The following is a 26,944-nucleotide window of genomic DNA, read 5'->3' as shown; positions in this document are numbered from 1 at the left end:
TCATCATGGAGTTGATTTGTTTTCCTTTTTTGGGGGATTTGGCGGGATTTTTGGAACACATTTTGGATATGGAGTCTTATTAGGTATACCCTCTTTTTGGAATTGGAAGTGGACTTGGTGCGAATCATATCTGGCGTTTGTACACAAATCCATGAATTCGGTATGCCATCGTGATATGTTTCGCAATTTTAGGCTTTTCTTGGCCACTTAGTCTAGTCCCCGGAATGCATGCATGACCCCCCGAAGGGATACGATCTCAGACTTCGCCTATCTTGCCTCGGTATGCATATTCCTCACCGTGTGGCTGGTTCATTGGTTGAGAGCTTTCCTAGCCACCTATCTATACGAAGTAAGGTTATTCGGTCAAGCAAGGGGCTGTTAGTTTAGCATCGCAGGCGCAGGGCCAACGTAGCTAAGTTCTCTAGAGCCTACCAATTAACCCATGTGCATATTACATGTCTACAGACGGGATAGTAATATAATAAACATCAATTTATATTAATCATCATAACAAATTCAGATCATAGAAGTACAAATTCAGCAATGCAAGGAAAGAAAACGCTACCCGAAGATCCCAATGCAATCAAATATATCGAGTCCATAGCTTTGACACCAATAACACTCATAAAATTGATTTTTCAAATCAGAGGATGCGAATCTTCTTCGGTGTAGGGGCCGCCTCTTTCGGTACAATAACAGACAAAACACCATTCTTCAGACTCGCGCGGACATTATCCTGGTCAACACGCGCGGTGAAGCTAAAAGTGCGCTGGAAGTCACCGATCGACCTCTCCTTAGCCCAGAAATGAGGCTCGTCGTTCTTGATGGGGTGCGAAACAGCGTTGGAAGCAGCGGTGTCGGCCGAGCTAGTCGACGCTGCATCCTCGTCTTCAACGGTAGCTTGGTGCCAGCCTGCAGGAGATGAGCTGCGGCTTGAGCTGGCATCGTCATTGTGGTTGTCGTCATCGATGGAGTCGCGCTCTGTGTGGCCCTTGATCACGAGTGTGTGGGGATCGGTGAATTCGATCTCGATGTTGCTCTGGTCCACGCCGGGCAGTTCGCCGTCCAGGTGGTAGGCATGGGTCAACTCGCGCACATCAAATGCGGGCATGAAGGAAGACCTGCGTGCTTGGGGCTTGGAGCACTTGTAGGACTTGGGACATTGGCGAGGGTTGTATTGGTTTTGAGCCTCGTAGTCATTGAAGAGGAAGAGTGGCGAAAGGCCGGATTGAGAGAAGAAGGCCATTGTTTTGGATTTTGGGGGAGTTTTGGATTGAAGAAGATTGGAAGATAGATAGATGAGTATCTGAGAGGCTGTGAAGATTGTATTCTGATTTAATTGACCTGGAATATCTGCTATTTTATATCTTGTGGTTTTGGTTGTACCTGAGGCTCATTGCTTATACTTCCGAGTCCAGCGGAAGCATCCAGAAACTAGTGGAGCAGTCGATAAGCCGCCAGCAACTTCAAGGAACAACCACTTCATTCCATACATACATAATCCTAGTAATTCCAATAATCCAATGACTGTGACAAATCCAATTTCCATGAAATATGAATAATTTACGATTGGTAATTATTGTTGAAGCTCGAAACTTCTAAAAGTTTACAATGAGTCAATATCGAATAGTGGTACGGTTAACAAGCAGGCAGAACACTCCATGACAAAGCTCTAATGACTCAACATAGATTCTATAATATACTATGATATACTATTATACAAAATGCCTCCAAAACCAGGCTTCAACCACATCATACATCGCCATGCCTTTTGCGTAACATGTTCAACATGTTGCCGGAATCCGTCCTAGGTAGAACCACGACACTGGGGATCTCTAGCTCTATTTCTGTGAGTGAAATGGCAAATATATGAGGCTGAAAGGCGAGACATACAAACTAGCCGCGTAGGCGCCCCGTAGAACTAAAATTCTGGGGTCTGGCGCCGCCCGCTCATCGGATATTGCGGATTCCCGGGGAAGAGTATAACTCGAGCTGTCGATTGCCTTTGCGCAAGAGATATTCAACGGTGCTAAAGTCCTTCTTATTCACCGATAGGTGTTTTTGGAACTCTGCGCTGTATCCCATCTTAGCCGGATTGCACCGATATCTAGGGGCAATGCCATCGGGAAAGGAAAAAGGAAAGAAAAGGAAAGGAGAGGCAGGTAGGGAGATAGGCAGATAGGCAATTGATAAAGCCTTACCGGGCATATTTCTTGAAATTGATCCTGGAGTCCTACAATAGAAAAAGATATCAGCTGAGGTTGACGCGGGATGCGGTGATAGAACCCACCTCGGGCTTATTTCGAATCTCCCGTAGACATTTGCGGTAGAGAGACAGAACGTCCCTCTGGAGACCGGAGAGCCTAGCCATTGCGAATGTCAATATGAAGAGGGGAAAAGGCTGTAAATCATTGGGTGGAGCTGGATATGTTTCCCGCTCTGGGGAAAAAGAGTTGTCTTTCCCGGCCGAGTGCTCAGATATCCCCCATCTCTCTCTCGACTCCCCTCGAACTTCCCCAATTTCCCCATATTCCATATTTCGAGATGTCTACTTTTACTGTGAGTGTGTCGGAATTGATCTCTATCATTTTTAAGATAAACAAAAATGAAGAAGAATAAATACATTAGATCAATTACGTGATCGGAAGTACTCATTGCATCAATATATACTGATTTCCTGAATAGCACCTCATCCGCTTCCTAGCAAAGGATGGCCAAATCTATTACGGCGATGCTATTCTCCCATCCGGAGTGAGCGATATCGCCAAAGCCACCAAGGCCAGAGTCATTCAGGGTGACATCTTCGGCCAGTACCGGATTACCGAGCAGGTCGCAGATGTGAGAATGCTCCTCGCACCCTTGGCCCGTAAGGATATCGGCACAGTCCGATGCCTGGGTCTCAACTATGAGCAACACGCCAAGGAGTCAAACATGCCCATTCCCACATATCCGATTTTATTCTACAAGCCCGTTACCTCGATTTCCGGACCTGTAGACGATATCCCCGTGGCCCAACTGGCTCAAGAGGGCGAGGGTCTGGATTACGAGTGTGAACTGGTCGCCATTATCGGAAAAGAAGCTACTAATGTTCCCGAAAGCAAGGCTCTGGACTATGTCCTGGGTTATGCTGTCGGTAACGATGTTTCCCACCGCGATTGGCAGATCAAGCGGGGTGGTGGTCAATGGTCACTGGGTAAGGGCTTCGACGGCTGGGCTCCGTTTGGTCCCGGCATTGTCTCTTCTAGTGTGATCTCGGATCCGAATAATTTGGCTATCTCGAACAAGTTGAATGGGCAGATGGTTCAGTCTTCCTCGACTAAGGATATGATCTTCGGCGTGGCTAAGACGATAGCTTTCCTGTCTCAGGGAACTACGCTCTTGCCTGGAGATTTGATCTTCACTGGAACGTGAGTACACCCTTGTAAGCAAGTAAGTGGATGTTTGGGCCTGATAGACTGACTATTTGATAGACCCCAAGGTGTGGGCATGGGCCGCAAGCCTCAGGTGTGGTTGAAGGATGGCGATGAAGTCGAGGTTGCGTTGGAGGGAGTCGGGTCCTGTGTCAACCGGGTGGTCTTTGACAAGCCTAGTGCCAAGCTCTAAATTCATTTCTCTTGGACTTGCCTTAAAACCAATGAAAGGGTTGGTACTGGTTCAAGCTGTACATAACTACCTGCACGTTTCAGTCTTTGCAATTTGATCATTGTGGTTATTTGGACCCAAATATTATCTTTGAACCCGTAATTCCGTGTGCATTACATTTAAAAGAAAAACATAAATAAGGATCTAAGCAGTCTGGGCGCCGTATCCCCTGATTCTTTCGGCAAAGGCCCAGCTCTGACCCTGAATCTGCTCATCCTCCTTCAACTCAATGCCATCCTTCGTGATCACGGCTATCGAGTACTTGTCGGTACTTCGTGCATCGCGGTAGAACAGAACCTTCAAGCAGTCCTTCACGGCCTCAATAGCTTCTTCCTTGCTGACTTGTTCGAGGGGGGTATCCTCAGGGAACTTGCGGCGCAGGATCGGAACCGCAAGATGAGCACCAAAGCCTGTAGCCAGATGAGGGGCAGAGAATGTTGTTCCGAGCAAATCTGCGGAGCTAAGGAAGGGCTCGCCTCCCGCATCGAAACCCGCGACTAGGACGTGGTTCCACAGCGGGTTGAACTCGGAGCGTCGTTTGTAGAAAACCTTTGCAAGGTAGGTGTGCAGGTTCTTGGCGTTGAGCATGTTACCGTGAGGTGAGTAGTTTTCCTTGATATCCATGGAGTCGAGGAGACGGTCGAGATATTGCATGTCGGAAACGTCACCGCCAAAGCCAACCAGTGCCTTATCGCCGAATTTCCGCAGACGCTTCACGTCGGAGAAACGAGCCAGGGATCCGTAGGAGGCTATATATTCACAAATCATATCATGTCAGATGGCAATGCAGCGAAGGAAATGGAACGTGACAATGGAACGGCATACCCAGGTTGTCGGTAGCTATAACGACTCCGCCATTAAACTTGACACCTACCACTGACGTTCCCGTCACTGCAGGGGATGAGGTATGGGCCTTGGGACCTGTGGTCTGCAAATATGAGTGATCGTAGGCACCGTAGACATCGTTCCTGGGCTGGACGAATAGTTAGCAACAGAGCAAGGACTGGGAAAGTTGTGCCACCTACGCGACCCCAAGCTTCAGGGAAGTGGTTCATGATGAATGATGATAAATGACAGATTCAACGGGAGTCGACGAAAGGAGGTAAATTGCGGACAAGGAGGGAACAACAGATGGATAGTACAGTAAAGTGATGACGATAGATGGGGAGCTACCTTAGGCAGTCGAGCTGACGGAGAGCTCGGCTGACTAAGATTCGCGGTCACGGCGGAGCCTACAACATAAGGCTCATATATCTACTGTGCTATGTGGACTAAATGACTATCTTATGTATCCTTTAAAATGCAAACATTTAGAAGAATGGAAGTAAATAATTAGTTATACTACATTTATCTAGTTACTCCCGAGGTCTACACTTTTGACCAACCTGATTTGGTGCTCGTATTCGCTTCCAAATGGACGATCCCGTATTTTCTGGTTGGATGCATAGCCTCAGAAACTTATGGACCTCATATAATAGATGACACTGTGCCCAGCAGTAGCTCCCTTCATTTGACAATCTTTGCATATCCAAGCTTCATTCTGGAGTCAATGTCTTCTCCGGATTCAAGTCGCGCTGGGTCAACGGCATCTGCGCCTCCCATTGACAACAATGGCCTTTCACGAGTGTATATCATCAACAACCGGCTTTTCCGCAGGCACTACGACATCAACTCGGCAGACGACCAGCCTTTGTTTTACGCCGAAATATCTATGTTCACACCCAACAAGCCTGACCTAATTCTCCACGCTGGTACCAGCAGCAAGGCTCCGATTGTGGCTGTCTCTAAATTTCTGAAGTCGTGTGGTGATTACAAAATAGGTATTGGGAACCCCGAGGATGTGATTAACGTCCAGTGGGAGGATATGACCAGAGAACTCCTTCACAAACCAAAGTACCGCTTCGAAATGACAGTTCAATCCGCATCTGATCAAACCCAGAGCGAGAGGCGGTCATATCTGTGGAAGCGAACACGCACCATTGGCGTTGAAAATGAAGCACCGTCTAAATGGACTGGTCGGAACTATAAGCTCGTGGATGAGCGCACCGAGCAGGTTCTGGCCGTGTTTTCAGGTGCAAGAAGACCGGGCAGAGTTGGGAAACTTCAAATCAGAGTGGAATACGGAGAGGACTTTGATCGAATGGTGTTGGTTTCTTGTTTGACCCTGTGTGAGAAGGCGAGGCGGCGGAAACAGAGTTCATCCAGTGGTGGTGGAGGCTGAAACAAGTATGATTGTTGCAATGTATGATCCACAAGTATGATAATATACACGAGTCCAAGTGTGCGCTATGTCAATTGAGATGGTATCAACGATCCTCTTTCCAGGGCTCTTTCTAGAGTCATCGGATATACCACCAATATTTTTCTCCGAGACGGGCACATAATCCTCGAGTTTTATCGATGGAAGAGTGCTTCTTCTGGAATGATAGGATGTCAGAACGTAAACTCCCTTGTTGGGAAGGCAACTACTGCGTCACTGAATATGCGAAGCATTCGGGTTATGTGCTGGAGCCACATTTTCAGGTCACAAGTTTGAATGTCCACATTTCCCGAAAGAGCTGATGCAGCCGAGGCCATTCGGCCTTGCCATCCGAGATCTGGCATACTATGGTTGGTCTTCTTGGTCCGGTTGCCGCCGAATGGAATTCTCAGGCAGACCCGGTGACAAAATCAACCGAGCTTCGCTGGCCCGATGCCTTTTTCTCCTCCGATTGTTTACGGAAATCTTGCTGGGTTCTCAAAAGCTCTTCCTTGAAACCCCAGTTGGGTAGATTGGACGGATTCCATAAGTCGGCTGGCAGCGATGTGTCATATTGCGATTGCTCATTGATCCCAGCATGTTCCATCATCTTCTTCAGCAAGCTTGGATTCTTAAGCGATGACGAGCTGGCCAATTTAGAGTTGAAATGTACGCCTTGCTTTTTGAGCGAGAGGAAATGCTCGAATTTCGCGTTTGCGGCTGGGTTTGGTGATCCAGGAGGTGATGGTGGGATGTCTAGATTAGGAATTGGGGGAAGCGTGAGGTCCTGAACGAGTGCTCGTGAAGCCGAAAAGGGAGATGAGCGTCCACTTGTCAAATGCTTGTCCTCCGAGAGGGGCGCCATGTCGATAGAAGCGGGGCCAAGGACAGGCCCTTCTGGGACTGAATCGGTGGCAACGTGAAAGCGTGTCTCCGTTAGTTGTTGTTGGGATAGTTTATGATCTAAGTAAATTGTCAGCGCGAATTCTTGGAGCTTACCGGCCCCGGAGAATTCAGAGGCATGTTACCTTCGTTCTGGCCAGCTTGTGAGGTTGTAGGTGGAATATCCTTGTTACGCTATTGCTTCTGGATCAGAGCCTCTTCAATATTGCTCTTTTGGGGTCAAAATACCTGAGCTTTGGGTGAAGGACCCTTCCGCTCTACCTCATCCTCACTGCTGCTCTCATAGTCACCGAGACCAAGCATCACGTCGCAGTTTGTGTCTAGGTACAAGTGTCGAGATTGAAGGGGATCAAGAGGACACTGGAATAAAATCCAGAGATATGGTCCAGGTAATTTTTCAAATTTGAGTATGTCGAACTTAACGTCCAGGAATAAATGAGGCGCCGATAGTAACTATCGAAACAGCCCTCCAGGGCTCTCGGGGAGCTTGGATATTCCTTACCTAATCAGAAGGCAGCTACCGCATCGCGTCAGACATCCAGCTTCTTTGCTCCCCATCTTCCAAACTCCCCAATCTCGAGAATATCCTACATTCAACACTTTAATCTTCTTCATTAAGCTGCCGTTGTGATATTTTCTCCCGATCAAGCTCCATCTCCCCGAAAATGACGTCGCTCATGGGTAACCACTCTGGGACTATCGGATACTCCTTCTCTGAGCCAACATCCGCCAATGTCAAGCAACATTCGTTCTACCCGTAAGGAATGACTTGATTAAATCGAGCAGGAACATTGGCTAACAGTTGCACTAGTTACACCGATAATGGTGGTTCCACCCTTGGCATCACGGGTGCTGATTTCGCTATCCTCGCCGGTGACACTCGTTCCACATCAGGCTACAATATCAACTCTCGCATGGTCCCCAAAGTCTTCAAGATTGGAGGTGATGATGAGACCGGTGAGGGAGCTACTATCATTCTTTCCGTTGTTGGTTTCGCCGCGGATGGAAACGCTCTCAAGGAAAAGCTGGACACTGTGGTGAAGATGTACAAGTACCAACATGGGAAATCCATGTCAGTGAGTGCATGTGCACAGCGATTGTCGACCATCCTCTACGAGAAGCGATTCTTCCCGTACTACGTACATGCTATTCTGGCTGGTCTGGATGAGGAAGGTGTGGGAGCTTTGTACAGCTACGACCCAGTGGGCTCTTACGAGCGGGAGCAGTGCCGAGCTGCTGGTGCGGCATCCAGCTTGATCATGCCTTTCCTGGACAACCAAGTCAACTCCAAGAACCAATACATCCCGGGAAGCGGAGAAGGACATGCCCTTGTGCCCAAGAAGGCTGAGCCTCTGGACAAGGAGACGGCCAAGAAGCTTGTACAGGATGCCTTTACAAGTGCCGTGGAGAGACATATCGAGGTTGGTGATGGTTTGCAAATGGTTATTGTTACACGGGAAGGAATCGAGGAGGTGTTCCACGCCCTGAAGCAGGATTAGAGTATAGGACATGGTAGATCATGGCCTTCTTATCGGGCGCGGGGCTCTTTTTTGATCGGTTGATCACAAACATAATCGAGATGAATGAAATTTCCATGAATTGATATCTTTACGTTATACGTCGTCATGTCTAAGGTCAAGAAAGAAAATAAGGAGACAGCGTAAAACCTGATGCACCTGAACGCCCACACCATGCCGGATGAGATATATGAGTCGTGGAATCAGAAGCGTTCCTTCATTCGCGAAGCAACAGTCCGAAGGTTGCCATAAACCTTGCCCTGTTTTGTGTTAGAGAAATTCCTTGAAGGTTGATACAATCAAGACTTACCGGAGGGCTACCCAAAATCAAGCTGACAATTGCCTCTCGGGCAATGTGAATGTTCTTAAATCCACCCAGAATGTGAATCTTCTGGTCTGCAAGTACCACTCGTGTCCGACTGGCGTTTTCGATGGCAAACTTGGTCTTTCCATCCTTTCCTGCAATACGTCCAATGGCACGACCAAGATGTTCGCCGTTCAGAGTCTTCACATCCTTGATCTCGAAGGTCTGGATGTACAGATCATCAAGTCGGAGAAGAGCAATCGCGTCGTCGAGATCGAAGCCAAGAGTGAAGGCCTTGACGAAATCAGCACCTTTTGCAGAGCTCCCACATCGTTGGTAAACTTTGAGGTTCGCAATTCCACGGATCGGGTTTTGATATTCATTCGCACTTGCAACTTGAGGTGCTCAACGATGGGAGGGCAAATCTTGGCCCAGCTCGCTTTGAGAGGGGTCATACGGTGCGGTGGGACAGGCACCTTTCGGGTTTCGATCTTATATGCGGTTGCGACGTCCTTAGCCGGGGTGAAGACAGGGCGACCTTCCTCGTCGATGCGCATTTCGGTGTCCTCCGCAGACTCGGCGACGGGGTTAGCCGGGGCGCCCTCGTTCGTGGCTTGTACATCGATCAAAACTTCATCATCCTGATCTATTGATTGTCAGATATGGAGAGGTTTTTTTTTTTGCAGATCATATCAAGGACTAACCGTGAGAGACAGCCTCAGGCTGAAACTGTAGGGCCTGCTCTGGCTGGCGAATAGCTGTAGGTGCCGACATATTGTGTTGATTAAAGAATGAAGTTTTTTTTTTTCATAAAATCTGTTATCGCAAAATTTAATCAGTTCTCCCCCTCACGGAAAAATGAAGTGTGGGCGGAAGGGAATTTTTTGATGCAAACAAGACAAACTCTGATGATTTCATCCGGGTTCCTTGCAACTCTCGCAAGCTTGGAAGCTTCTTGTCAACAAGTCAACTGCTGTTCATGATACAGTGTGTCTGTCATATTTTCTTGTCAAGTTTCACATCCATGTCCAGGATGTAAAAGCAAAGATGTCTGCCAATCTGGGACGCCGGTTGTACACCCATATCTGGGGTACAACAAATCCATTTCTTGGTCGCATACGCATAAATCGCGTATCGGCCCCCGATGCTTGTAACTCAAGATTATTTCTCGATTCGTCCCTTTCAAATCACTCTCGACGCATCTCGACGCCGTCAAGGAAGCCAACTGGTCTCACCAAAAGATTCGCCTCTGGCGGCTTCTTCGTCCTCGGCGTTTCGCCTACCTCAGCTGTTGCGGATACTACGGCAGCATGCATCATCTCCTCTCCCAAAATTGCCGCCCAGTATGTTTGGAAGCGAACTTTACATACCTCGAACAACCATCAACATGGGAAAGAAGCTTCTCAAGATACTCATGAACGCAACGAAAATGACCATTCCCAGAAACTCGGGAAATCCGGCAAGGATACATCCGCCACACATTCACAAGTCAAACCACCCCAAGATACTCAACACCCCGCAACGAACAATCGCCACTTAATGGATCGCTTACCACATATGCCTCACCTACATCGGCCAACCAAGGAGGAGCTTTTGGCCGCAGCAACTGGGTTCTGGTCACGCCTCAAAGTACGATTCAAATGGTTCTCTATAAGAAGTGTCCGTCCTTACAACATGGATGAGATAGCTGCGCTATTCTCGTGGGTTCTGCTGGGCCACATCGTCTGGGTTGTCGTGGGAACTACCACTTTCTTCTCGCTTCTGATCCTTGCGATCAACACAGTCTTTGCTCAAGGTATGTCTGCTTTTCGTTGCAGTAAGTCATGGGTACTAATGTGCTTGGATAGAAACATTGGCAGGGTGGGTAGGCAACTATCTCACCAAGTCTTCTGGAGTTAAAGTTGTTTTTGAGTCTGCAATCGTGCCCAAATGGAAAAATGGCGTCATCACCTTCAAGAATGTATTTGTGTCAAAACGACCAGGCCAAGGCACAGGTCATGTCAGTAAGGGCTCGTCGAAGTCTGCAGCAGCCGCGGCCGCAGCTCGAGGTGACACTGGCTCCGAAGATGCCCAGGTAGTATCTGACGAAGAGGAAGATACTAACTACACACAATTTGATTTGTCGATCGAGACGGTCAATGTGACATTATCATTTACCAAATGGCTCAATGGAAAGGGCCCACTTCATGATGTCGAGGTGAAAGGCATACGAGGTGTTGTCGACCGCCGCCATGTTTACTGGCCGGAGGAGGATTTAGACCCTAAATCCTACCGACATGAGCATACTCCTGGTGACTTTGAGATTGACTCTTTCAAGATGCATGATTTGCTTGTCACCGTTTACCAACCGGATGACTTCCGACCCTTCTCCGTGAGCATCTTCTCATGCGACCTCCCTCAGTTGCGGAAACAATGGCTCTTTTACGATTTCCTCTCTGCCAATATGATGTCTGGGTCGTATGATAACTCTTTGTTTACAATCCATGCTCGTCAAAGCCATGGATTCACAGGCATTCGACAGGATAGCGAAGCAGAAGAGGATGGCAAGCCAAGCCCGTGGAAGAAACATAACAGAATTCGAGTCGACGGGCTCAATGTCGACCATCTCAACCGCGGTGTTCAGGGTCCCTTCTCTTGGATTCACGAAGGAACTGTAGATATTGTGGCCGACATCATGTTACCTGCAGAAAACGATGAGAGCTTAGCCAAGGTGATGGTCGATTTCTATGACCGGTTAGAAACCACTGTCACCACCAATCGTTACCCGGAGCCTCTATCTTCATCCTCCAGCCCAGAATCAGAGACTGAAGATCGGCGTTTCCTGGCCATGGATTTGCGCGTGCACCTCAACAATGTTCGGGCTGTCGTGCCCATCTTCACCCGGGACCTTTCTTACATCAACAACGCACTGATCCGTCCTATCGTTGCCTATATCAACTCTAAGCGCACTTTTATTCCCATCAATTGCCGCTTAGTCAAGCGCGTTGGAGATTTCGATGGAAGCTGGACTGTCTTTGACAGTGGCCTGATGGATGACCTGTCAGCTGCAGTGAGTACCCTTTTTTTCATGCCCTGCAACACCTTATCATTGCTGACAACCTCTCCAGACTTATGACGCGTTTGCCCGAGATGTCGTGGACGATCAAGCCCGGAAAAGGCGGTTCAAGAAAGTTGGGTTCTGGTCCCTTCAGCTGGCCGCCCAGGCTATTTTCATGGGCATGGCTGGAAACATCGCCTAATTGTACTATTGTGTACTTCATTTGACTGGCGTTCTTTTCTTTCTTTTTTTCATATTTGGTCTGTATTATAGTCATTGCGGTCGCATTTACAGGAGCTTAGGTCATTTTTCAAGATAGAATCCATCTCAAACCAAGTAGGAAACAGAACTCAACCCAGTCCAACTGTGAGACTCCAGGTATTTCCCTGAACATTCAAAACATTCCAATCACCAACTTCCAATAGCCCTAGATAACTTTCATATCGCTCTGGTTTCACTGCAGTTGTGCCGAATGCTAGGACGGCTTTGTACTACAACTGAGTCTATATATCCACTTCCCCTTATATAGTGTTAGTAAAGAGCTATTACATACAATACACTCCTTGATTTATATTTAAAAATAGAAGAGAAGAGAAGAAAAAAGAGCAGAAAGAAAAAGCATATGATCCTGATGATACCTAGGTAACTAGGTAGTTAGTTAGTTACCCTTACTCTCTTAGGTAACTCGGGGTAGAGAGACTGAGACGGGAGATTGAAAGGGATCAGGTCTGCATACCAACGCATCTCAAAATCATCTTCCTCACTTCCTCTTCTTTTTCTTCTTCAAAAGTACCGAAGTTGTCCCATCCAACTTCTTTTATATTTATCTTGTTTACTATTATTTGTTATTATTCCCATTAGCTCGAGACCCCCTTTTCCTCCCCCCCACTTGACTTTCTTAAGCTCCCGAGGTCTCCAGGGCTCTCACCCTCTCAACACTCATTATCTGTGCCACCAGGGTGTGTTTTTACCGTTATTTTCTTTCCAATCGATTGATCGGTTTATACGACCCCTTTTCCCCTCCCTGGCGCTTAAGCTTCAGCTTCCGGGGTTCCGCGCTTTCGCCCCTTGGGCCTTCGCCTCGTGTCGCCCCCGAACGTGACCCCTCTGATGAGTCTCGATTCTTACAGCCATGTCGCAAGTTCCGCGAGGGAATAATGAAAGCTCGCCAACTTCCTCTAAGAATCAGTCTGGTTATCCAGCCAATAACGGCCTCATACCGCGGGATTATTTAGCTCGATCCGATCAACGCCCCGGACCTGCTCCTGGTTCTCGACATATCACACCTTCCCCATTGCATACAAGTTCCCTGCCCCAGTCATACCGTGTCGACGGCTCTGAATCATCCCAGAGTCCCCTATCCCCGAAATCCGGCAACCCTCCTTCCCAGAATCGGTCGCCAATCACTCGCGTGGCCAATGCACCATACTCTGCGCCACCCTTCAGCACTGGTCAGAGTCTGTCGCAATCACCAGAAATTGAAGGAACAGAATCGGTGAATTCCAGAAGCAGGCCCGGTGAGAGCAATATGCCCAAATCATCCCGTGCGCCAGAGCCCGACCGATCTGCCTCTTCCTCGGTCAGCTCTATACATTCGATGCCGGGAGATCGCACACCCAATCGTGCCATGCCTCGTACCTCGTCGATTGACTCCGCCATTTCATCCCTGTCCTCCAGCTCTCAGAGGTCGGCCTTTGATGTCAATGCTTTAAGTACAGCCGACATTAATAATCTCATCAATGCGGCTGGATCTGCCGAGGCTGTGATCATGCACCTCTTGAAAGAGAAACACCAAGCGGCCTCTCAGAACACACAACTGTGGAAATTGGTTGACAAACAACGGACTTTAATCCTCGGCCTTAACAAGGATCTAGAGCGTGCTTTCCAAGAGAAGGATAAATACCGGAAGAAACTCAAAGATATACAAGATGCTCCGCCATTGCCCGTTGCTGCGCCCTTAGCGACTGTGGCCGCACCGAGCAGCGACAACGAGAATGCGTCGCGCAAACCTGACAAACCATCAGTTGTCCCACCATCTGATGCCTCTCAGCGGGGCTTCGAAAACACCACAAGCCCAGTCTCTGCCACAGATCTTCCGTCCCCAGTAGGAGACGGAATGAGCAGGTTCCCGCACCCAAATCGCAAACCACCACCTGCGCCTCTGAATCTACGACAAGCAGACAATCCAAGGGAATCTTTAGCTTCAGATTCCGATTCCGGTTCCGATTACGGCGACACCCAGGATATAGATGGGGTACCGAGTGAGGGCCGTGGGCGGAGAAAGACGAGAGAGCAGGACGACCAGGACCGCGAAGCTGCGCTGCAGAAGGATATGGTTGAATCTACCGGTTCTGTGGGACTCCCTCAGGCAGCGTCCTCTCACAGCTCCCGAGATACAGCAATGTGTAGCCCGGAAACGGTCCCCAGGGAGATTTCTACGAGATCACCGCCAAATGTGGGGGATTCTAATTCACTGGGGTCGCTTTTGGGCTCCCGGCCGCCCCCCGCTTCGTCATTCAATGGGCGCTCTATTGCTGCCATGCCAATGAGCCCTGGACTGCCTTTGAGCCCGAGACCAGAAGATCGACCCATTAATTCGCCCATGCCTCGCATGCCTCGAGACATGTCCACTTCCATGGCGGCCGGGTATCAGGCTCCAGGATTGCCGCTCTCGCCAAGAATGGCAAACCACCCCACGGGCTTTGCTCCCATCCCTTCGGGGCGTCCTATCCCATCAATCGATCCCACAGTCATGATTGATAGCCCGAGATCTACAAATTTCCCCGACAACCAAATTTACCGAGGATTGATGTCTGATGAATATCAAGGCCTGCTTTTACCTCCGAACGCCCTTCCTCTGGTTCAAGTCAGAGTATCTTCATCACGGCTTCGTCCTTCCCGGAACAGCTATATGGTGTCCAAGCCCCTGGATGAGGAACCTGTTTTTACTCTCAGTGTGATCCTGCGCTCAGAGATGTCAGAACTGTGGCGAGTTGAAAAGGTCATTGGTGCTTTGCCACAGCTGGATCAAAAAGTCCGACAATCCTCTCAGTTCCCCGGAAAGCTACCGGATAGAAGTATTTTCAGCGGACACTCCCCTGCTAAGGTTGACTTGAGACGCGCGGCACTGAATGCGTACTTCGACAAACTTCTGGACACTCCAATGGACGAGAATGCCGCGCTAGCTATCTGCCAATTTTTGACAAGTGATGCCATTGAGCCTCGGGACGACGAGACAAGCCTGCTGAAGGGTCTCTCCCAGACAAGGCCCGATATGCCACGTGGACCGGACGGAAAGCCTCAGAAGGAAGGCTATTTGACCAAACGAGGCAAGAACTTTGGTGGTTGGAAAGCCAGATATTTTGTTCTCGATGGACCCGAACTGAGATACTACGAATCTCCCGGTGGTCCGCACATGGGTACTATCAAACTTCATCATGCGCAGATCGGCAAGCAATCGCCAAAATCCACCGATAATGCTTCACCTCATGGGGGCGAGGAAGACTCTGACAACCAGTATCGCCATGCGTTTTTGGTTTTGGAACCGAAGAAAAAGGATTCCTCGGCACTTGTTCGGCATGTTCTTTGCGCAGAGAGCGACGAGGAGCGCGATACATGGGTCGATGCTCTTATGGAATATGTTGAGAATGCTTCTTCCGAGAATGAGGGACGTGGCAGCGTATCTTCCAAAAGTCAACCTCAGTCTCAAGATGAATCAATACAGCAAAAGCAACTACTCTCAGGAGCCGAGACCAAGTCTAAAATGTTCAACGGAAGCAAGAGATCCGGCCGAGGAGTTGATAGTCCCGATCAGGATCTCGGAGGCTCTGTGCAGGGTTTTAGTTTTGAAGACGCCGTGCAAGCTGATCCTCCGACTATTGGTTCCACTATTAAACAAGCTCCTCGATCCCCACTCCCGTCGTCTTTGTCAACAGAGTTCAGGGATATGACCATGTCTTCTCCCGATCACACAATGCAGTCTCCAAGACTGATATCTAGACCCACTAACGGCACCGTCATCCAAGACGTGGAAGCATGGGGCAACAAAGCAAAGACATCGACGAAAGAGAAGAAACGTAGCATCTGGGGTTTCCGCACCAGGTCCTCTTTTGATCTTGCCGCCCAGGCCAACAGCGATACGTCAGTAGCAGGCAACAATGTTGAGCGGACAGGTCCTGTTAGGCCTGTATTCGGTATACCCTTGGCAGAGGCCGTACAAGATTGTGGACCACCAGGCATTGATGTGGAGCTACCAGCAGTGGTTTACCGCTGCATTGAATATCTCCATGCTAAGGAAGCAGCCTTGGAGGAAGGAATCTTCCGTCTAAGCGGTTCCAATGTGGTGATCAAAGCTTTGAAAGAACGTTTCAACACTGAAGGTGATGTTGACTTCGTGTCTGGAGATCAATATTACGACATTCATGCTGTGGCTTCTCTCTTCAAGCAATACCTTCGAGAGCTTCCGACCACGGTTTTGACCCGGGAGCTTCATTTGGACTTCCTTCGCGTTCTTGGTATGTACACCCTTGATGGTGTATTATTTTCTCCTACTAACCTGGCTGAACAGAACTTGACGATCGCCAAAAGAAGGTCGCTGCCTTCAATTCTCTAGTGCATAGATTGCCTAGGCCCAATCTTGCGTTGCTCCGGGCTCTATCACAGTTCTTGATCGAGATTGTGAACAATTCCGATGTGAACAAGATGACAGTCAGGAACGTGGGCATTGTCTTCGCCCCAACTCTCAATATTCCTGCGCCAGTCTTCTCAATGTTCCTCACGGATTACGACAGTATCTTTGGGGATGCTGATTCGAGCTTTGCCAAGTCGGCTATGGAACTGACAGTTGAAAACACACTCACGCCCGATGATATTCGCTCCCCACGTCATCAAATGTTCTCGGATCTCCCTACGCCTTCGTACCAGCAGACTTCGTTCCAACCCACTAGTAACGTGAACGGTCCTTCCGATGACTCCAGAACTCACTATGATACTGGCTTCACCCCGATGCAACCTAGCTATGACCAACCGACATCGTCCAAGCATGAGCAGTACAACCAACCCACGGGTGCCGGCGCTTCGTATTCTTCTTTGAATGGCATGTTGGGGCCTAGCTCGGAAGACACTCGCTCAGCAAAAACGAAGCGACGGGAGAGTTCAATGCTCTTTATGGATGGTAAGACCCAAGCACGAGATGATCCTCATGGCCTTTACTAAAACTATCCATGAAGATCCTTCCTTCTACCAGGGCAAGTGAATTATGATTCGCTCCTCACTGGTCTTGTCTCTTTCTTTCTTTTTTTTTCCTACGCCCTTCTGATTTTGGACTATCCCGGTGGTCACGCCGCTCTTGTCCCGAAAAATTATGACTTGCACGACTGCAGAATGATGATTTAACCCACTTGGCAATCTCAGCCATCAAAGTCGCGAGGGAATGTTTTAATGATAATGGTAATCAAGATGCGCACACCAAATTTAATGGTTGTCCATCTTGGAGTTGAGAGTTCCCATGCCATGGTCAGCAACTTTTGACCGTCGTTATACCCCCTTCTTTTTCCCTTCATTTTCTTCTTATTCTTCGCGTTTTTATTTCTTTCACCCCATATTTCAGCGCTTCGACTATGGCTTGATGTCCATACGTTATTATCTGCTCTTATTTATCTGGAAATTTAGTCCACGGTTACGCGATATGGAGGCTGGCACGATTTGCCGATTTATATTTTTACAATTTATATGATTTGTGATGGCAGAATACAAATTTTATTTCATCTATATGCAACATCAATTCCCGTGGCCTCGCTCACTCAGAATCGTTTTGTCCTTTCTCCTCTCCAGAGACCCATGAGTTCACCAGTCTCACTTGTCCAATCTCGGACACCGTCCACCAAGGCTTTGGCCATTCCCTTGTTCTTGGACTTGGCATCAGAGGGACCTAGACCAGTGGAGTTGGCCCCGGTGACATATTCAGAGCCCATACTTGGCAACACGTTTTCCCCCGCGCTCAGACTAACAAACAGCGCGAATGGAACGAGCCAAACGCACAACCCAAAGTATGAAGCCACTTCGGAGAAAGAGGGCATCTCATCGTAATTGACTCCATATGGTTGACGCCAATTGTTCGACGGAGGCAAAGGCTTCGAGAAGTGGCGGAACCATAGCCAGTGGTTGAGACCAACTAGAAGGCAGGAGAGGAGGAAAAGAGGATCGGTGAGTTTCACGATAGGGAAGCGGCGCAAATTGCTGGCGTAGACCATGTGCGACGCAATGCTCAGTAGAGATAATGACACCGGGAAACGGTCAACTATCATAAGCAGAACTTGTATCGCGACGATGCCGTAGATCAGACGGGTCAATACACGGCGGGCAAGAACCGTATGTTCTTCCACAAGCTCGGATAGATAGTAGAGTCCCGAAGCTAGAGTTTCAAATGTCAGCTTTTTCCATTGTTGTCACGATCCCATGTGCCTCCATACCTATGGCCAAGGTGAGAAAGGCAAACCCAACAACCACCCCGAAATATCCGACTAGCGGTAGAATCCACATGATGCGCAATGAATATAGAGCTACCGAACGGTGACAGTGTTGGAAAGTAATGCAGGAGGCAATCAGCCTCAGAGAAGAGAGATTCGAGACGCAATCGGAGAAACGTGGACGTTTTGGGGTACTGATGCCTCAGGCAGCACCACCAAAAATAATTTAATGAATTTCTAAACTTCAACTTACGCAACTTGCACATTCAATACCACACATCATGTCGCGCCCTGAGGATATCCTGTATGACAGTCTGGCCCTGTTTCACATATCTTGAAAAAGAAATATATATTAAAAAAAAAAAAAAACTAATCATCTCGAAAACTTCAGCCCTCCGGACCTGTTCTACAACGACAATGAATCCCGAAAATATACGAAGTCCTCGCGTATTCGCAACATCCAAGCGAGCATGACGAGTCGCGCCCTCGAACTCCTCGACCTAAAATCCCCCTCCCTCATCCTCGATCTCGGCTGCGGCTCCGGACTCTCCGGCGAAATGCTCTCAGAAGTATCCCCCGAAGAAGGCGGCCCACACACATGGGTCGGAATGGATATTTCCCCGAGCATGTTGGATGTGGCTTTACAACGCGATGTGGAAGGCGATCTATTCCTCGCCGACATCGGCCAAGGCGTCCCCTTCCGACCAGGCACATTCGACGCCGCAATCAGCATCAGTGCAATCCAATGGCTGTGCAATGCGGAAACCAGCGATGTCAGTCCTGAAGGTCGTCTGCGACGTTTCTTCGAAGGTCTTTATGCCAGTCTTCGTCGTGGCGGACGTGCGGTTTGTCAGTTCTACCCGAAAAACGATGTCCAACGGAGTATGATCAGTGGAGCTGCTATCAAAGCGGGCTTTGGTGCGGGTATTCTGGAAGATGATCCTGGGACTAAGAGCAGCAAGTTGTATCTTGTTCTCACTGTTGGTGGTGGTGGTTTGACTGGTGATATCACTGGTGTTGTGAATGGTATGGATGATGTTAATGTTCTCGATGCGAGACGGAAGGCTGCGGAGATCAATAATGCTCGTGGACCGCCCAGGAAGGGTGATAAGGCTTGGATTCTGAACAAAAAGGAGCAGATGGCCAAGAAGGGCAAGGTCGTCAAGGCGACCTCGAAATACACTGGACGCAAACGACGAATCGCTTTCTGATTGGACTGCTTTTGGTTTATGGGCACTGCCTGGCGTCTTTGGTGGATTCGATCAAAAAGAGGAAGAAAAAAGGAGAAAAAGCCTGGATGGAAAGAGTGTTCAAGTCATTCCTCAAGTACATAACTTTCCCCCATTCTGTCTGTGTATGCGCATTCCCTTGGGTGTTATTCACACGCCTGAATCGGAATTCACATAGTCTTGTTGAGGGTTGCTCATGGGGGTCACCTACATGTTCGACTGGGGTCAACTTAGTCGACTGTGTGGTGCCTACTAGAGGCCTCGCAACGGGTTGGAGGTTTGGAGGTTGAGCTCTTTCCCTTCCGGGCACCGTGATATGAAGTTGGCCCATTGAAAAGATTCATGGCCTTCTTTGATGTTTATACCCAAATATTAATGCAATGAATGTCCACGTTATGATCACAAAAGAAAAAGTGTCTATTGCTATAACTTGCGGGGGAACGTTTCGAGCTAAATGGAAAGGAAAGATAATACATCAAATGAGGACCACACCGACCAATTCACGGTGCGCAAAACACATTCCAGGAATCGTCAGGCAGCATCCTCAATCGTAGCGGTAGGTATATTGGAGCGCGCGGGTTTCCAAAATTTACAGAGACGCCTCCATCTTGTCCAAAACAGCACGGGTGAACTCGTGAGTGGTAGCCTGACCACCCATGTCGCGGGTCATAGTGCGGCTAAAAGAAGAAAAGTTAGCCTAGTCATTTCTCATAGGGGTAGTTAGTCTGCACTCACCCTTCGCCGATAACATCGTAGACGGCCTTGGAAATGCGGTTGGCGTGATCATCGAGACCAAGGTGACGCAGGAGCATGGAGCCAGACAGGATCATAGCACTGGGGTTGGCCTGATCCTTGCCCTTGATGTCGAGACCGACGTGACGGCAGCCAGGCTCGAAGACAGCAACGTCGCGGCCCATGTTGCAACCGGGGACGAGACCGGGTCCACCAACGAGGGCAGCGCCGACGTTGGACAGAATACCACCGTAAAGGTTAGGCATGACCATAACGTCGAACTGCTGGGGACGGGACACAGCCTGCATGGAAGCGTTGTCCACAATCATGTCGTTCACCTCCAGGGTGGGGTAGTCCTCAGCGACCTTGTGGAATGTGCTGCGGAAGAGACCATCGGCCAACTTCATGATGTTGGCCTTGTGAATGCAGGTAACCTTCTTGCGGTTGTTGGCCAGGGCGAAGCTGAAAGCGAACTTGGCGATGCGCTCGGACTTGGCGCGGGTGATGATCTTGAGGGACTCGACGACACCGTTGACGGACTGGTGCTCGAGGCCGGAGTACTCTCCCTCGGTGTTCTCACGGATGATGCAGAGGTCGACATTCTTGTGGCGAGTCTCGTAACCGGGGATGTTCTTGATCAGAGAGATGGAGGCGTAGATGTCCAGCTCCTGACGGAGGGCAACGTTGAAGGACTGGTGGCCCGAGCGCTCAATAGGAGTGTGGAGGATACCCTTCAGACCGAGCTTGTTGCGCTTGAGGGAAGCAAGGGACTCGCGGAAGAGCTCCTCGGAGTGCTTGTTACCGGCGTCAACACCGCTAACGTCGACCTGCTCCCACTCAATGGGGACGTTGTCGGCCTTGAAGATGGTCTTGACCGATTCGGCGACCTCAGCACCGATACCGTCACCTTGTCGAGCGTTAGTCCAGAACATGCGCGATACAAGCAGAAAATGCGCAAAAATGTGTGTGTCATACCAGGGATGAGGGTGACGGTGTACTTGCCACCATACTTGGTGGGCTTGAAGATGTCCGACTGAACACTGGCGAAGGCTGCGCAAATTCGTTAGCGGGGACTTCGAGGCACGTCGATAAGATTGATGGGCGTACTTCTGGCGGGAATAGAGCGACCGAGAGACGAAGCTCCGGAGGCGCTGCGGAGCAGAGTCTATAGAGAGCAAGGACAGGTTAGCCAAAGCCCCCAACTACCCTGGGGAAAGGATTGCAATCGCGGAAACACGGAAACACGGAAAGGTGGAAAAAGCAAAAATGGGGGAGGAAAACATACCCGTGCAGGCTGTGCCGTTCTAGAGAACATTTTCAAATGATTGAGGGTTAAACAAAGAAATTGGGCAAGAATCTCGAAACACCAAAGGAGAGGGGGTTGGAAAAGGGAATGAAAACGGGAAAAAAAGGCTCCGGATGGGCTCGGCATCCAGCAACTTGTGGTTAGCGCCGGCCCGATCTTATCTCAATAGGATCACTACCCAAGTACTCCATACTTAGGTACTTAGTTACTACAAACAATATAACAATGAAACTACATCTTTATTCATTAACCCATCGAAAACTAAAATCTCTTTCGTCAATTCTTATTCATATCCTCTTCTGGTCCTCAAATGTCACATCCCCCAGATCAGTGGTCAACTCAAACAAAAGATATCTCCATCGTTAACAAATATACTCTAGTCCCAAAGACACTTGGCTTATTATCCGATTTGTCTGTCAAAGCATTCGAGGTCATGGCTTGCCCTAGACCCTCTCCATACGAGACCTGAGGTCATTATTGAAGATCCGTCAATAAGAACCCTATTCAGAACGGGCGACCCCAAACAGTACCTCTATTCGAGCTAATATCCGTCCACGAAGAACTCTATTGAGGAACATAACATGCCTCTATTCAGAGTAACCGAGTTTTTCGAACTCAAGGCCAACATGCTCTTCTCAATAACGAGACTACTATTGAACCAGCAATGCTACCTGATCTTTACAAATATATAAACTTCATTGCAATTCGTCTTCTCGTTCTTTTCTCCAGGCATCTCCATCATCGAGCTTTCTCAGTATCTGTCTTTCGCTCTTCAAAACCAACTTGCAAATTTCAAACCCCCGGTTTCTCCTTCGAACAATCAAGATGAAGTTCACCACCGTTGTCGTCACCGTTATGGCCGCTGCCACCGTCCAGGCCGCCGCTACTGGTCCCAGCACCACTCTCCCCAAGTGGTGTGGTCACGTCGGCCAGGGCTGTAAGCGAACTGCCGATGCCTCCGTTGATGTCAAGCGCTCTGCCGATGCTCTCGCCGAGGCTATGGCCAAGAACTTGCCCCTTGTCCTTCAGAAGTGGTGTGGCCACATTGGCCAGGGTTGCTACAAGGCCAAGCGTGCCGCAGATGCTGCCGATGAGGTCAAGCGTACCAGTGATGCTCTCGCTGCCGCCATGGCTGCTCTCGAGGAAGAGGATGAGGAGTAAAGGTATGCTACAATTTCATCTATTATATCCAGAGAATCAATTGACTAACTTTTCCCAGTGTCTCCTTTACTTTGAATTCCATGGTTCTGCATTTATCGACTGAAATTGCTCCTAGCTCTCTTTCCAAATACCAATATGCACACCATCGACTACTTTTTCGACATGAAAGCACTTATGGAAGCCCAGTTGGCATGTGCTGGATTGGTTTATGCTTTATGAAAATGCCGATGGCGAACACTCTTTTATCTTCACCGTTGGTCATGGCACCTGGGAATTGGTTTCTGATTAAATCAGCATTTGAATTGTGGAGGTTGATGGATTACCCAAAGAAATATGTATCTAGAATCAAAGAATTCCATCCCCTTTTCACACACCATTTCAATTCAGAAACCTAAAAGATAGGATGTTCCAAACAGCTTAGGTGGTCAATAAACTCGGTAGATTTACCTTAGTAGGCCGAAGGAGCTTTTATTATCTAGTTGATATGCTTCCTTTACACTAGTCAGGGCATATAGCATATAGAGGTGAAGGGGTGACAATGACAACAATGATATGAACATATATACAGAAGGGATTCGTTTCACTAGATCTATTTATGACAGAACTAATGGTGGTATACACCACAGCTAGGGTAATATCGTCTCATTTCTTCAAAGGCACCATAGGTTGATTCCATCGGACCAGCTTTTGTCAGCTCCCACCATTGCTGACCTTGATACACCGGGTCCTTTGAGCGAACATAGGTTTCACCAGTGGTGGGCTCTTTCGGGAGATGAGAGGCTTGATTGGCAATGTTCTGGTAGCCAGATACCATGTATGGTTCAGCATCAGCATAGGCATTTCCATCCGCACTGTCGTCCATAACAGAATCATGCATAGCAAAGTCGCCCGCAGAGGCATTGGTTTCATTTCCAAACTGCGAGTAGAGCTGCCATGTTTGGATTAACCGTTGTTTCTGTTCTGCATCGGCGTTTTGGAAGAGCGCAAGCTGATCCGGAGTAAGGGCATTTGGGTCAAGACCGTGATGTCGCAGAACATCAATGCTTGAAGGTTGCTCTGTGTGCTGGGCGAGTCTGTGGGCCGAGTGGTGGTAGTGTTGGGTAATGCTGTATGCAATTTCTGGCGTTTGTGGTACGATGGTTTCTCTAGGGGCGGGATGCAACTGTGTCATACTCATTTGTCTATCAAACAGAGCGGAAAGTTCGTCTTGCATTTTCGAGTTGCTTTCCGAAGCAGACATCCCGCACTAAATATATATATCCGCCTGGTCAGGTTCCTTGGTATAATAAGATAAGAACGAACACAATCTACCTGTTTACAGTGAGGGTTTTCGATAAAGGCTGCGAGTGCATTTGAGATGTCGGAGGCGTGCCCGCAGTGCGGGCACTGATGCAGTATCGAGGAAGACATGGCGGGGTGGATTTCTGTATAGTTCAACTATGTCTGAATGAATAGGAAAATGTCGAAGTTCGATTCAAATGTTTGTTCCCTGTAAAACTGGATACAAGAAAGGATTTTGCGAGTGTCTTTTGTTTAGATCGAGGGGCAAAGATGCCCAAGTTGCTCGGTTGGGCTGAAGTCTGAGGGGCCACTAGAGACGCTCAAATGTTATACTGCATATTATGACTATAATATACCATAACAAACCCATATATGCCCATATTGTGCCTATGATCTGTCAAGAATATACAAAATACTACAAGGTACTCAAGCAGTACTTACAAATCCTGGAGAACAGACATACAAACGAAAGTACTAATTAGGTATCTCATGGTCATGTGACTGGAAGCTCTCAGGCAACCCCGTGACGCGACAGCGTCACTGCTTAGTGCCTAGGAACCTCCGTTATCATCCCCAGAGCTTCCAACCTCACCCTACCTATCCATAATCACCCTCCAAACCGACCATTCTCCTTCCTTATCTGTCCAATATACAGATAAACTCTCTCGATCGCCCGACCTACCCTCGGTGACGTCTGTTGTTCTTAAACCTCACCGCATTGCATTCTCACCAAAATCATGGTCAGTCAGCTTCGGATCTACGCAATATGCTATATTGTATCCCAATCAAGCTAACAGGGCGATTATTCAGACGTCAATCGGCACAGGATACGATCTCTCCAACTCGGTGTTCTCGCCAGACGGCCGGAATTTCCAGGTAACCAAACACAACCCAGCTCAATGAGCCACGGAACCCAGCTTCAAGCTGCTGACCATACCATCTAGGTCGAGTATGCCGTCAAGGCAGTTGAGAACGGAGGCACCGCCGTCGGCATCAGATGCAAGGATGGTGTAGTGTTGGCAGTGGAGAAGATCATCACTAGCAAGCTCCTAAAGCCAGGCGCGAACAAGAGAATCGCAACAGTCGATCGTCATGTCGGAATTGTGAGACCCCGCTCCGTTTTATCCTTTGCCTATATCGCCCTTTTCCCAAATGCGTTTTCATCGAAACCATGATATACCACGGAAGGCTTGGAAATACCCTGTTGCTAACCCGCTCTCTTTCTACCAATGCAGGTATCCGCTGGACTCGTCCCCGACGGTCGTCACTTCGTTTCCAGAGCTAGAGATGAGGCTTCCTCCTGGAGAGGCACATACAAAGGTCCTATCCCGATCGCTGCGCTGGCTAATCGCTTGGGTGGATATGTGCAGGCGTACACGCTCTACTCTAGCGTACGGCCCTTCGGTGTAACTGCTATTGTTGGCGGGTGGGATACCGAGGCGGAGCTTCCGGTTGATGGACAGGTCGGTGATGGACCCAAGTCTGGCTCCGGTGGTAAGGTCGAGGGTGCCAAGGCCGGTGGCCCTGGTCTATACATGGTCGAGCCTAGTGGATTGTATTGGGTAAGTTGCGACTTGCTTGTTTGTGAGTAAGTGGATGGATATGCTGACGAGATTTTGTAGGGCTACTACGGTGCTGCTACTGGTAAAGGACGACAGGCCGCCAAGGCTGAACTCGAGAAACTAGACCTGTCCTCCGGCAATCTGTCTTTGGCAGATGGTGTGAAGGAAGCTGCCCGCATTATCTATGTTGCCCATGAGGATAGCAAGGACAAGGACTTCGAGCTCGAGATGACGTGGATCAGCTCGGTTGATGGACCGACCAAGGGTCGCCACGAGGAAGTTCCCAAGGAGCTCCTCGAGGAAGCAGAGAAAGCAGCAAAGCGGGCCCTGGAAGGGGACGATGAAGAAGAGGAGGACAAGGGTCAAGGTGAACAGATGGAAGAGTGAACATGTAATAGATTATGCTCCCAAAGAATTATGGTTCTCTGAAGATGTTTCCTTTCTTACTCCAACGAAAAACAATCTACCATAAATGACCAAGTTGTTTCCAAAGGCTCCAAAAATCCACATCACATATGTTAGAGGGTTCCATCGTAGCCCTCAACCCCCGAAAGATCCAATAGAAATGTGCCAATCTATCGCAAGAATTACAAAATCTTGCCCTCAGCCCACTCCCTCCTCTTAAGACCCAATTCAACAGCAGCACTACCCCAGTCCTCACCGTGGTTGTGCATGCCACTGCTACCAAGACCAGCCCGCTCCAAACCCTGCTCTTCCGTGAGAACGGTAAGCAAACCGAAGATAACAGGAACACCAGAGTCAAGCTGGACGCGCATGAGACCATGGCTGACAGCGTCGGCAATATATTCGAAGTGCATAGTAGCGCCCTTGATGAGAACACCGATGGCGATAATAGCATCGAAGGGCTTCTTGGGGCTTGTAGAATTACCAGAGCCCGCCACCTCAGCAGTTGGGGATGCTAGGAGGTCAGTGGCGCTGATTCCCTGGACAGAGGAGTTGGCCTGGAGCTGGGAGGCGGCGTAGAGGCTGGAAATGTAGTGTTAGTTAAAGCTATCGCGGTAGATACAGTATACATTATATAGAGTATGCAGCATGTGATATGGATAGTGAGTGTATCATGTGTGTGATATCATCCCCGCACTCACCGTTGCACTGCGAGGGGCAGCTCGTAGCTACCGGGAACTGTCTGGACTGTGATGTTCTCCTCCAGGACGCCGGCTGCGAGGAGGTTCTTCTTCGCGCCTGATACCAGTTGTTCGATGATCACTGTGTTCCATCTGGCGTGCACAATTGCAACGCGGAGTCCAGAGCCTATTGTAGAGTCGTTGTTAGCTGGGGGGTTCTCTCCAAGGGCTGTTGTTCGGTTTTACCATCGTGGGTCTGGGCAGCGCCGGGGCCTTTGATAGTAGTCATTTTTGGGGAGTGACGGTTAGTTTAATGAAAGAGAGAAGATGTTGTTTCCTTGGGATTGAGAGAATTGAGCTTGACACAAGTGTTTATGAAATCAGAAGAGCTTGAGGGGCGAAATCCCTCGGTCCCGCATTTGGCGGGGGAAGGCGGAATGTCATCACCCACGGCAATTGCGCGCAACTGGACCCAATGA

General features: G+C 48.9%; 17 protein-coding genes across 17 annotated transcripts; 8 read left to right on the top strand and 9 right to left on the bottom strand.

The window, feature by feature from the left end:
* Positions 1 to 643: 643 nt before the first annotated feature.
* N7487_004095 (Hsp20/alpha crystallin family protein) lies at positions 644 to 1,246 on the bottom strand (the record flags this gene model as incomplete). The annotated part of the gene is made up of 1 exon (XM_056871842.1): positions 644 to 1,246. The coding sequence occupies one exon, from the start codon at positions 1,244 to 1,246 to the stop codon at positions 644 to 646; it is 603 nt and encodes a 200-aa protein (XP_056729562.1).
* Positions 1,247 to 1,950: 704 nt separating this feature from the next.
* N7487_004094 (succinate dehydrogenase assembly factor 1) lies at positions 1,951 to 2,371 on the bottom strand (the record flags this gene model as incomplete). Its single annotated transcript, XM_056871841.1, has 2 exons — positions 1,951 to 2,085; positions 2,267 to 2,371. 2 exons carry the CDS (start codon positions 2,369 to 2,371, stop codon positions 1,951 to 1,953), a joined length of 240 nt encoding a protein of 79 aa, XP_056729561.1.
* A 173-nt stretch (positions 2,372 to 2,544) lies between these two features.
* N7487_004093 (fumarylacetoacetate hydrolase family protein) lies at positions 2,545 to 3,603 on the top strand (the record flags this gene model as incomplete). The annotated part of the gene is made up of 3 exons (XM_056871840.1): positions 2,545 to 2,559; positions 2,686 to 3,407; positions 3,471 to 3,603. 3 exons carry the CDS (start codon positions 2,545 to 2,547, stop codon positions 3,601 to 3,603), a joined length of 870 nt encoding a protein of 289 aa, XP_056729560.1.
* Positions 3,604 to 3,786: 183 nt separating this feature from the next.
* pre4 (proteasome core particle subunit beta 7) lies at positions 3,787 to 4,793 on the bottom strand (the record flags this gene model as incomplete). The annotated part of the gene is made up of 3 exons (XM_056871839.1): positions 4,668 to 4,793; positions 4,468 to 4,615; positions 3,787 to 4,391 (listed from the first exon to the last, which is right to left on the bottom strand). The coding sequence occupies exons 1-3, from the start codon at positions 4,695 to 4,697 to the stop codon at positions 3,787 to 3,789; spliced, it is 783 nt and encodes a 260-aa protein (XP_056729559.1). The 5' UTR covers positions 4,698 to 4,793.
* Positions 4,794 to 5,191: 398 nt separating this feature from the next.
* On the top strand, positions 5,192 to 5,863 carry N7487_004091 (uncharacterized protein; the record flags this gene model as incomplete). The annotated part of the gene is made up of 1 exon (XM_056871838.1): positions 5,192 to 5,863. One exon carries the CDS (start codon positions 5,192 to 5,194, stop codon positions 5,861 to 5,863), a length of 672 nt encoding a protein of 223 aa, XP_056729558.1.
* Positions 5,864 to 6,290: 427 nt separating this feature from the next.
* N7487_004090 (HCNGP domain-containing protein) lies at positions 6,291 to 7,087 on the bottom strand (the record flags this gene model as incomplete). The annotated part of the gene is made up of 3 exons (XM_056871837.1): positions 6,291 to 6,844; positions 6,910 to 6,958; positions 7,013 to 7,087. 3 exons carry the CDS (start codon positions 7,085 to 7,087, stop codon positions 6,291 to 6,293), a joined length of 678 nt encoding a protein of 225 aa, XP_056729557.1.
* Positions 7,088 to 7,342: 255 nt separating this feature from the next.
* Positions 7,343 to 8,404, top strand: prs3 (proteasome core particle subunit beta 6). The gene is made up of 2 exons (XM_056871836.1): positions 7,343 to 7,541; positions 7,596 to 8,404. Exons 1-2 carry the CDS (start codon positions 7,450 to 7,452, stop codon positions 8,281 to 8,283), a joined length of 780 nt encoding a protein of 259 aa, XP_056729556.1. The 5' UTR covers positions 7,343 to 7,449; the 3' UTR covers positions 8,284 to 8,404.
* A 33-nt stretch (positions 8,405 to 8,437) lies between these two features.
* On the bottom strand, positions 8,438 to 9,436 carry N7487_004088 (pre-rRNA-processing protein PNO1). The gene is given in 4 exon segments (XM_056871835.1): positions 8,438 to 8,561; positions 8,612 to 8,899; positions 8,917 to 9,251; positions 9,310 to 9,436. The coding sequence occupies 4 exon segments, from the start codon at positions 9,377 to 9,379 to the stop codon at positions 8,505 to 8,507; spliced, it is 750 nt and encodes a 249-aa protein (XP_056729555.1). The 5' UTR covers positions 9,380 to 9,436; the 3' UTR covers positions 8,438 to 8,504.
* Positions 9,437 to 9,652: 216 nt separating this feature from the next.
* N7487_004087 (mitochondrial distribution and morphology protein) lies at positions 9,653 to 11,944 on the top strand (the record flags this gene model as incomplete). The annotated part of the gene is made up of 3 exons (XM_056871834.1): positions 9,653 to 10,400; positions 10,453 to 11,654; positions 11,713 to 11,944. The coding sequence occupies 3 exons, from the start codon at positions 9,653 to 9,655 to the stop codon at positions 11,842 to 11,844; spliced, it is 2,082 nt and encodes a 693-aa protein (XP_056729554.1). The 3' UTR covers positions 11,845 to 11,944.
* An 830-nt stretch (positions 11,945 to 12,774) lies between these two features.
* On the top strand, positions 12,775 to 16,896 carry N7487_004086 (GTPase-activating protein BEM3; the record flags this gene model as incomplete). Its single annotated transcript, XM_056871833.1, has 3 exons — positions 12,775 to 16,156; positions 16,210 to 16,815; positions 16,871 to 16,896. The coding sequence occupies 3 exons, from the start codon at positions 12,775 to 12,777 to the stop codon at positions 16,894 to 16,896; spliced, it is 4,014 nt and encodes a 1,337-aa protein (XP_056729553.1).
* A 547-nt stretch (positions 16,897 to 17,443) lies between these two features.
* Positions 17,444 to 18,182, bottom strand: N7487_004085 (uncharacterized protein; the record flags this gene model as incomplete). Its single annotated transcript, XM_056871832.1, has 2 exons — positions 17,444 to 18,054; positions 18,113 to 18,182. 2 exons carry the CDS (start codon positions 18,180 to 18,182, stop codon positions 17,444 to 17,446), a joined length of 681 nt encoding a protein of 226 aa, XP_056729552.1.
* Positions 18,183 to 18,375: 193 nt separating this feature from the next.
* Positions 18,376 to 19,320, top strand: N7487_004084 (18S rRNA methyltransferase BUD23; the record flags this gene model as incomplete). Its single annotated transcript, XM_056871831.1, has 2 exons — positions 18,376 to 18,413; positions 18,501 to 19,320. Exons 1-2 carry the CDS (start codon positions 18,391 to 18,393, stop codon positions 19,318 to 19,320), a joined length of 843 nt encoding a protein of 280 aa, XP_056729551.1. The 5' UTR covers positions 18,376 to 18,390.
* A 607-nt stretch (positions 19,321 to 19,927) lies between these two features.
* N7487_004083 (isocitrate dehydrogenase (NAD(+)) IDH1) lies at positions 19,928 to 21,385 on the bottom strand (the record flags this gene model as incomplete). Its single annotated transcript, XM_056871830.1, has 5 exons — positions 19,928 to 20,015; positions 20,074 to 20,977; positions 21,046 to 21,120; positions 21,178 to 21,235; positions 21,356 to 21,385. The coding sequence occupies 5 exons, from the start codon at positions 21,383 to 21,385 to the stop codon at positions 19,928 to 19,930; spliced, it is 1,155 nt and encodes a 384-aa protein (XP_056729550.1).
* An 816-nt stretch (positions 21,386 to 22,201) lies between these two features.
* N7487_004082 (mating alpha-pheromone PpgA) lies at positions 22,202 to 22,537 on the top strand (the record flags this gene model as incomplete). The annotated part of the gene is made up of 1 exon (XM_056871829.1): positions 22,202 to 22,537. One exon carries the CDS (start codon positions 22,202 to 22,204, stop codon positions 22,535 to 22,537), a length of 336 nt encoding a protein of 111 aa, XP_056729549.1.
* Positions 22,538 to 23,141: 604 nt separating this feature from the next.
* On the bottom strand, positions 23,142 to 23,947 carry N7487_004081 (uncharacterized protein; the record flags this gene model as incomplete). Its single annotated transcript, XM_056871828.1, has 2 exons — positions 23,142 to 23,783; positions 23,849 to 23,947. 2 exons carry the CDS (start codon positions 23,945 to 23,947, stop codon positions 23,142 to 23,144), a joined length of 741 nt encoding a protein of 246 aa, XP_056729548.1.
* A 608-nt stretch (positions 23,948 to 24,555) lies between these two features.
* Positions 24,556 to 25,767, top strand: N7487_004080 (proteasome core particle subunit alpha 7; the record flags this gene model as incomplete). The annotated part of the gene is made up of 5 exons (XM_056871827.1): positions 24,556 to 24,558; positions 24,629 to 24,694; positions 24,763 to 24,921; positions 25,054 to 25,380; positions 25,441 to 25,767. 5 exons carry the CDS (start codon positions 24,556 to 24,558, stop codon positions 25,765 to 25,767), a joined length of 882 nt encoding a protein of 293 aa, XP_056729547.1.
* A 200-nt stretch (positions 25,768 to 25,967) lies between these two features.
* On the bottom strand, positions 25,968 to 26,754 carry N7487_004079 (lumazine synthase RIB4; the record flags this gene model as incomplete). The annotated part of the gene is made up of 3 exons (XM_056871826.1): positions 25,968 to 26,367; positions 26,487 to 26,652; positions 26,712 to 26,754. 3 exons carry the CDS (start codon positions 26,752 to 26,754, stop codon positions 25,968 to 25,970), a joined length of 609 nt encoding a protein of 202 aa, XP_056729546.1.
* Positions 26,755 to 26,944: the final 190 nt, after the last annotated feature.

This window comes from Penicillium crustosum (genome assembly GCF_028827405.1).
Source record: "Penicillium crustosum strain IBT 35664 chromosome Unknown utg000002l_segment0_segment0, whole genome shotgun sequence".
In the NCBI taxonomy this organism is placed as follows: domain Eukaryota; kingdom Fungi; phylum Ascomycota; class Eurotiomycetes; order Eurotiales; family Aspergillaceae; genus Penicillium; species Penicillium crustosum.
Note: the sequence above shows the minus strand (reverse complement) of the source record. Positions and strands in the feature narration are given on the sequence as shown.